Here is a 9,517-nt window from a genome sequence, read left to right as displayed (position 1 = left end):
CTTTCCCACCCTATACACACCCTCCTTAGCTCTCAATTGCATTCTTTTTTATTACCATACCTTTCTCTTGATCTTTCATAACTTACTTGATCAACCACCTCACACATTTAATTTCTAACAGAACTACCCACCTCCACACAATCTTATCTACAGCCTATGCCATGCATCCATTCAATAATGCTGGGACTACTATACCTTCAAACATGCCCAATCCATCTCTCTTTCTACACATTTCTCAGTGTTCCCAGAACTTTTGCCCCCTTTCCCACCCCATGACTCACTTCCACTTTCATGGTTCCATTTGCTGCCATGTCCACTCCCAGGTATTTAAAACACTTCTCTACCTCTAATTTTCCTCCATTCAAACTCACACCCTAACTAACCAGTCCTCAACTCTGCTAAACCTAATTACCTTAGTTTTTCACATTTACTCTCAACTTCCTCTTTTCACACACCCTTTCAAACTCAGTCATCAATCTCTGCAGCTTCACGTTCAACTCTGCTACTGGAGTTGCATCATCAGCAAACAACTGTGTCGTCTTAAGAAACTGAAATATCAGAATAGTGGGATGAGAGTTAGTCACCTTCTACAAGATATAAGGAATATGGAGGTAAAATGCTTTTTACAGCCTTAAATCTCTGCAAAAGAGGTTAAAACACCAAAGCAACAAAAACATAAAAGAAAAGAAGGGATAAGTTAATACAGTTGAAACTACTCATCATACATTTTACTGAAGACAACTCACTCAACATTTCCACAACTTTACAACTGCTCTACTCCTGACAAAAAATACACTACATTTTCTCCAAAGGTATTCCACATATTATACACTAGGTCAACACACAAGCTAGTAAATCAAAATTATAAATAAATGAGAGCAGTTGCGATAAGTTCTTGGAATGTATGTTTCTCCATTAAACAGAAGGTTGGAAACCTCATTGACCTGACTATTATGCTCATGGCACAACTGCTCAACTAATATATACAACAACCGCACCATATTTCTAAAGTTGTGCTAAGTAACAACAGCATAATGTACATGAATAAATTTACAAAAGCCTCAAACTCACAGAATGCTGTAATTTTGACCAGTTCACTACATTGGTACCATTTCCTCTTTACAAAACCTTATTGAGAACTATTGCTTGTCCCATGGATTGCCAAAACTTGTTTGCATAAATCCTCCAGCTGACAGAGGGGAATATTAATTGGCCAATGCTTTTGTCTTTTCATATCACATATATATATATATATATATATATATATATATATATATATATATATATATATATATATATATATATATAGCTGTGACCAACAGTTTTGACTGAAATTAACCAAGGTAAAATGCTTGATCAGGATGAATACCTAGAGATACATATTACTGTTTACTCATCTGCATTAAGTCATGCTAAATCTGAACATCTAAACCTACAACTTTACAATTACTCAATGCCACACGAGCAGAATTTCTGCACCTTGCAGACTTCCACAATAGTTTGTACCAAGCTAAAATGTAAAAAAATACTGATGACTACTTGATATAAAAATGGAATACTTTTGTATCAGCTGCAAAAAATCCACTGGTTAAAACAACTTCAACAAATTCTTTATAAACTAAGAAACATCTCGAAATCATATTCTTTAAAAATTATGAACATCCTGATTATGCTTTTTAATTACCTTCAAAATATTATTTACTCCATAAGTTACTATCTTCTATACACAATGATAACCAGTATAGAGACCTGTGACAATTATAAAACCAGATAACATGAAAATACAATCACCACCACATACCAACACTTCTATAACATCATGCTCCTTACTGTGGTCGGTCTCGAGGATAGAATTCTGCGAGTGTAGAGGCAGGGATACGTTTAAGCATCTCTTTGGGGAAGATACGTAGTAACTGCCACCCAATATCTAAAGATTCAAAGATGGTACGCTTCATGTATGGCCCTTGTGAGATAAAGGATTTTTCAAATTTAGCAAGGAATTCAAGGTAAAGCAAATCATCAGAGGTAAGAGCCTCTTCTCCCACTACAGCCTTCATTGCCTGAAGATCTTTGCCAATGGCATAACAAGCATATAACTGGTTGGAAACATCAGAATGATCCTTGCGTGTCATTCCCTCTCCAATAGCAGATTTCATAAGTCGAGAAAGTGATGGAAGCACATTGATGGGTGGGTAAATCTGACGATTGTGCAACTGACGTTCAACGTAGATTTGGCCCTCAGTAATGTAACCCGTAAGATCAGGAATGGGATGAGTGATATCTGGAAATTACAAAATATTTCAAGAATGTGAAAATACTGCATGTTTCAGTAAATTTTTAGCAAACCCTATCAATGCAATTAACAACTTATAAACTATAACACCAAAACAATTTCTTACCATCATTAGGCATTGTGAGAATTGGAATCTGAGTAATTGAACCCTGGCGTCCCTCTACTCTACCAGCTCGTTCATAGATAGTGGCCAAATCAGTGTACATGTAACCTGGGAAACCACGACGGCCAGGCACCTCCTCTCTAGCTGCAGATACCTGAAATCAAGTATAGCAATACAATACGTATATGTGCACAAGATCAAACCATGATACAAAATCAAAAGGAACTTTATTTAAATTGCGTAAACAGGGAGAGTAAGAACGTTTAGAATCATCTAACAAATATATTATGTTGAGCAAATAAGACGAAAAAACAAAAAGCTATCATTTTTACATCAAGGAATGATTCATTTCTAATTGGTTAAGGTCTGCTATAGGAAAACTTCACATGGGAAAGTTACCCACTTTGTGTGGAAAACAGTATGTCAACCTATTCTAACATCTATCCTAAGTCTCATTGCTGTAACAGAATAGTAACATGGTACAAGTAATAGGATCCATTCCAAATGGAACTCCCTCAGGAGGGTGGCCATGGCAACAAAGTCTCTATAACTAGTGAACTCCAGTGCAGCTTCTTAGCCTTTTGTGCCTCAACCTTAGCAGGCCACTGGCAGGCAAGTCTAGTGCAGTGTTTGAGGAGGCTTTTTCCTACTGTTCCTAATGACTTCTATCCAATGCTCCCACCCATGACTTCTACCTAATGTTTCTACTTAATGCTCCTGCCTAAATGTTCCTATCAACTACTTATACTTACTGCTCTGACCATTATGCTAAAAGGCAGGGCTAATTCATAGCGCTCATCACAGGAAAATCTAGTTATGAAGAATGAGTGGTGTGAGTATTGTGTTGTCAAGTATTACGTATGACAAGGAGGAAATTGTATGTTTGTGGACAGGATGCCAGAAGTTCACATGTGCATGAAGCAAAGAGAAAAGACAGCTATTTGTGCGAGGAGTGCAACATGACAACCACTGAAGTGTTGGCTCACTGAGTAGCTGTCACTAACCCTCCTGATACCCAGACAGATAGTACTGGGAATATACCTCCCTGATTATTGGCTGCTTATCATCCACTTCCTACTATGTAATTCTCTTTACAAAAATTCACTAAAGACAACTACCATCTTGTTAATACTGTGATATCACATGAAGTGTGCGGCCCTTTACGCAATCTTTATCTTTTTTTTTTTTTTTGCTTTGTCGCTGTCTCCCGCGTTTGCGAGGTAGCACAAGGAAACAGACGAAAGAAATGGCCCAACCCACCCCCATACACATGTATATACATACGTCCACACACGCAAATATACATACCTACACAGCTTTCCATGGTTTACCCCAGACGCTTCACATGCCCTGATTCAATCCACCGACAGCACGTCAACCCCGGTATACCACATCACTCCAATTCACTCTATTCCTTGCCCTCCTTTCACCCTCCTGCATGTTCAGGCCCCGATCACACAAAATCTTCTTCACTCCATCTTTCCACCTCCAATTTGGTCTCCCTCTTCTCCTCGTTCCCTCCACCTCCGACACATATATCCTCTTGGTCAATCTTTCCTCACTCATTCTCTCCATGTGCCCAAACCATTTCAAAACACCCTCTTCTGCTCTCTCAACCATGCTCTTTTTATTTCCACACACCTCTCTTACCCTTACGTTACTTACTCGATCAAACCACCTCACACCACACATTGTCCTCAAACATCTCATTTCCAGCACATCCATCCTCCTGCGCACCACTCTATCCATAGCCCACGCCTCGCAACCATACAACATTGTTGGAACCACTATTCCTTCAAACATACCCATTTTTGCTTTCCGAGATAATGTTCTCGACTTCCACACATTCTTCAAGGCTCCCAGAATTTTCGCCCCCTCCCCCACCCTATGATCCACTTCCGCTTCCATGGTTCCATCCGCTGCCAGATCCACTCCCAGATATCTAAAACACTTCACTTCCTCCAGTTTTTCTCCATTCAAACTCACCTCCCAATTGACTTGACCCTCAACCCTACTGTACCTAATAACCTTGCTCTTATTCACATTTACTCTTAACTTTCTTCTTTCACACACTTTACCAAACTCAGTCACCAGCTTCTGCAGTTTCTCACATGAATCAGCCACCAGCGCTGTATCATCAGCGAACAACAACTGACTCACTTCCCAAGCTCTTTCATCCCCAACAGACTTCATACTTGCCCCTCTTTCCAAAACTCTTGCATTCACCTCCCTAACAACCCCATCCATAAACAAATTAAACAACCATGGAGACATCACACACCCCTGCCGCAAACCTACATTCACTGAGAACCAATCACTTTCCTCTCTTCCTACACGTACACATGCCTTACATCCTCGATAAAAACTTTTCACTGCTTCTAACAACTTGCCTCCCACACCATATATTCTTAATACCTTCCACAGAGCATCTCTATCAACTCTATCATATGCCTTCTCCAGATCCATAAATGCTACATACAAATCCATTTGCTTTTCTAAGTATTTCTCACATACATTCTTCAAAGCAAACACCTGATCCACACATCCTCTACCACTTCTGAAACCACACTGCTCTTCCCCAATCTGATGCTCTGTACATGCCTTCACCCTCTCAATCAATACCCTCCCATATAATTTGCCGGGAATACTCAACAAACTTATACCTCTGTAATTTGAGCACTCACTCTTATCCCCTTTGCCTTTGTACAATGGCACTATGCACGCATTCAGCCAATCCTCAGGCACCTCACCATGAGTCATACATACATTAAATAACCTTACCAATATTCTTTGATTATTGTACAATAAAAAGTTCCAAGACAAAAGAGGTACAGTAAACCCTACATTTTTTCATACATGTTCGCCATTTCCCGCACTTGCAAGGTAGTGTTACAAACATAGAACTAAGCCTTAGAAGGAATATCCTCACTTAACCCCTTTCTCTGTTTCTTTTTTTTGGAAAAGTAGCATTTATGGATCTGGAGAAGGCATATGGTAGAGTTGATAGAGATGCTCTGTGGAAGGTACTAAGAATATATGGTGTGGGAGGCAAGTTGTTAGAAGCAGTGAAAAGTTTTTATCGAGGATGTAAGGCATGTGTACGTGCAGGAAGAGAGGAAAGTGATTGGTTCTCAGTGAATGTAGGTTTGCGGCAGGGGTGTGTGATGTCTCCATGGTTGTTTAATTTGTTTATGGATGGGGTTGTTAGGGAGGTGAATGCAAGAGTTTTGGAAAGAGGGGCAAATATGCAGTCTGTTGGGGATGAGAAAGCTTGGGAAGTGAGTCAGTTGTTGTTCGCTGATGATACAGCACTGGTAGCTGATTCATGTGAGAAACTGCAGAAGCTGGTGACTGAGTTTGGTAAAGTGTGTGAAAGAAGAAAGTTAAGAGTAAATGTGAATAAGAGCACGGTTATTAGGTACAGTAGGGTTGTGGGTCAAGTCAACTGGGGGGTAAGTTTGAATGGAGAAGAACTGGAGGAAGTAAAGTGTTTTAGATATCTGGGAGTGGATCTGGCAGCGGATGGAACCATGGAAGCGGAAGTAAATCATAGGGTGGGGGAGGGGGCGAAAATCCAGGGAGCCTTGAAGAATGTGTGGAAGTCAAGAACATTATCTCCGAAAGCAAAAATGGCTATGTTAGAAGGAATAGTGGTTCCAACAATGCTGTATGGCTGCGAGGTGTGGGCTATGGATAGAGTTGTGCACAGGAGGGTGGATGTGCTGGAAATGAGATGTTTGAGGACAATATGTGGTGTGAGGTGGTTTGATCGAGTAAGGAATGTAAGGGTAAGAGAGATAAGTGGAAATAAAAAGAGTGTGGTTGAGAGAGCAGAAGAGGGTGTTTTGAAATGGTTTGGGCATATGAAGAGAATGAGTAAGGAAAGATTGACCAAGAGGATATATGTGTCAGAGGTGGAGGGAACGAGGAGAAGTGGGAGACCAAATTGAAGGTGGAAAGATGGAGTGAAAAAGATTTTGAGTGATCGGGGCCTGAACATGAAGGAGGGTGAAAGGCTGGCAAGGAATAGAGTGAATTGGATCGATGTGGTATACCAGGGTCGACGTGCTGTCAATGGATTGAATCAGGGCATGTGAAGCGTCTGGGGTGAACCATGGAAAGTTCTGTGGGGCCTGGATGTGGAAAGGGAGCTGTGGTTTCGGGCATTATTGCATGACAGCTGGAGACTGAGTGTGAGCGAATGGGGCCTTTGTTGTCTTTTCCTGGCGCTGCCTCGTGCACATGAAGGGCGAGGGGGATGTTATTCCGTGTGTGGCGGGGTGGCGATGGGGGTCAGTAGGGGCAGACAGAGTGAATTGTGTGCATGTGTGTATATGTGTGTGTCTGTGTGTGTATATATCTGTGTACGTTGGGATGTGTGGGTGTGTATGTTTGCGTGTGTGGACGTGTGTGTGTGTGCATGTGTGTGGGGGTGGGTTGGGCCATTTCTTTCGTCTGTTTCCTTGTGTTACCTCACAGGCGCGAGAGACAGCAACAAAGCAAAATAAATAAATATAAAAAAATGAGAGAGGAGGATTTCTAGCCCCCACTCCCTCCTCTTTTAGTCGCTTTCTAAGACACACTGGGAATACATGGGAAGAATTCTTTCTCCCCTATCCCCAGAGATAAAACCCTAAATTATGTAGACTAATTGGGGGGAAGGGGTGTCATAAAATGCTGAAAGTCCATTGAATTGAATGTTACCTATATCTGTGTCACATTTAAGCTGACACGCTTTCTTTTAACTCATCTATCACCTGATGCCATTTTGAAGTGTAAGGATTGCAAAATTATTCAATAAATAGTCACAATTCTGAAATAACAGAAACACTCTGTATACAACCTGACCGCATGATAGCTTGAGGCAGACTGAGACTGAAACAAAGCATCAAAAACAAGTCTATCCGATGCTACCAAATACATATGCAATATGAAATGCGCAAGGTTTGAGATTCTTTATTTCTTTCAAATTTGTAAGATTATTAGTTATTTGTCTGATCTGTTAAATCCGAAACCCATTATATCAGGGTCCATTAAATTGAGGGTTTACTGTATGGAGTCTATCATTCTACACAGACGAAAGTTATCAACAAATACTCATAGATTACATTTCACATTCTCATATGTAATACACAAAAATAACATCTAGACTTAAGCGTAACTGAGTGTCACAACTTGACACATCCTATGACAAGGCTTTTCTTCTCCAGTTTTGGTCATGAACTCACAAGCCAAGGGAGTTGCAGGCTGGGGCTCTAAAGAATGAATTACAATGCTCTTATCTAAAGGATCACCTGGATTGCAAACTCAAAAGCTACTGTATTATCAAAAATCATATCAGGACAACACTGTATGCATTCAAATACTATAATCTGAGGTTCAACCTCCAAAGACGAATGACTTTTCTCAAAAATAACTAAAAAGAAACTTCCTTTACTCCATCTCAAAGAGGAAAGGGGATATTCAAATTTGAATCAGAACAAGAAAATGGTTGTCTTTATGCACACAAAACTGAATAATGAGGAGGAAAACAATGATTATTCCTAAATTAAGATAGATGAGTAGCAATGAGAGGCTAGAAAAGTTATATAAATTCACTTACCATTGAAGAAAGTAAGTGGTGCCCTAATCACAAACTTGAAGGTTTAAGTCAGTAATACGGTGCCAACAATGAGCAGGTCTTTGAGAGATGCAATAGCATAGAGACCATAGGGTATAACAAAAAGCTAAGCAAGAAGCTTATCAGAAAGAATAGAAGTGAAGTATCCTTCACTGATTGTGAATGCATTCCCAAGTCACTGCAGAGCACATTAACATATATTCTTCGAAAAATGGTCATGCAGAGTTTCTGAGAAAACATAGTTAATTATCTATCTATATATATATCATACTTTGTCAATGTCTCCCGCGTTAGGGAGGTAGTGCAAGGAAATAGACGAAAGAATGGCCCAACCCACCCACACACACATGTATATATATACATGTCCACACACGCACATATATATACCTATACATTTCAACCTATACATCCCCCTGGGGATAGGGGAGAAAGAATGCTTCCCACGCATTCCTCACGTGTCGTAGAAGGCGACTAAAGGGGACAAGAGCGGGGGGATAGAAACCCTCCCCTCCCAGTATTTAGACTTTCTAAAAGGGGAAACAGGAGGAGGAGTCGCGCAGGGAGTGCTCATCCTCCTCGAAGGCTCAGATTGGGGTGTCTAAATGTGTGTGGATGTAACCAAGATGAAAAAAAAGGAGAGATAGGCAGTAAGTTTGAGGAAAGGAACCTGGATGTTTTGGCTCTGAGTGAAACAAAGCTTAAGGGTAAAGGGGAAGAGTGGTTTGGGAATGTCTTGGGAGTAAAGTCAGGGGTTAGTGAGAGGACAAGAGCAAGGGAAGGAGTAGCACTACTCCTGAAATAGGAGTTCTGGGAGTATGTGAGAAAGTGTAAGAAAGTAAATTCTAGATTGATATGGGTAAAACTGAAAGTTGATGGAGAGAGATGGGTGATTATTGGTGCATATGCACCTGGGCATGAGAAGAAAGATCATGAGAGGCAAGTGTTTTGGGAGCAGCTGAATGAGTGTGTTAATGGTTTTGATGTACAAGACCAGGTTATAGTGATGGGTGATTTGAATGCAAAGGTGAGTAATGTGGCAGTTGAGGGAATAATTGGTATACATGGGGTGTTCAGTGTTGTAAATGGATATGGTGAAGAGCTTGTGGTTTTGTGTGTTGAGAAGGGACTGGTGATTGGGAATACCTGGCTTAAAAAGCGAGATATACATAAGTATACGTATGTAAGTAGGAGAGATGACCAGAGAGCGTTATTGGATTACGTGTTAATTGACAGGCGCGCGAAAGAGAGACGTTTGGATGTTAATGTGCTGAGAGGTGCAACTGGAGGGATGTCTGATCATTATCTAGTGGAGGCGAAGGTGAAGATTTATAGGGGTTTTCAGAAAAGAAGAGAGAATGCTGGGGTGAAGAGAGTGGTGAGAGTAAGTGAGCTTGGGAAGGAGACTTGTGTGAGGAAGTACCAGGAGAGACTGAGTACACAATGGAAAAAGGTGAGAACAAAGGAGGTAAGGGCAGTGGGGGAGGAATGGAATGTATTTAAG

At 40.7% G+C, this 9,517-nt stretch overlaps 1 protein-coding gene across 1 annotated transcript in view; it reads right to left on the bottom strand.

Annotated features, from left to right (window-relative positions):
• Positions 1-710: 710 nt before the first annotated feature.
• Vha55 (V-type proton ATPase subunit Vha55) overlaps positions 711-9,517 on the bottom strand; it is a 64,196-nt gene continuing 55,389 nt past the window's right edge. Inside the window, exons 7-8 of the mRNA XM_071665751.1 lie at positions 2,400-2,550; positions 711-2,281 (exon numbers count right to left, since the gene is read on the bottom strand). Coding sequence (XP_071521852.1) covers positions 1,827-2,281; positions 2,400-2,550 — 606 coding nt within the window. The 3' untranslated portion in view covers positions 711-1,826. The remainder of the gene's footprint in view (positions 2,282-2,399; positions 2,551-9,517) is intronic.

This window comes from Panulirus ornatus, chromosome 10, assembly GCF_036320965.1.
Source record: "Panulirus ornatus isolate Po-2019 chromosome 10, ASM3632096v1, whole genome shotgun sequence".
In the NCBI taxonomy this organism is placed as follows: Eukaryota; Metazoa; Arthropoda; class Malacostraca; order Decapoda; family Palinuridae; genus Panulirus; species Panulirus ornatus.
The sequence above is the reverse complement of the archived record's forward strand: the minus strand, read 5'-3'. Positions and strand labels throughout refer to the sequence as shown.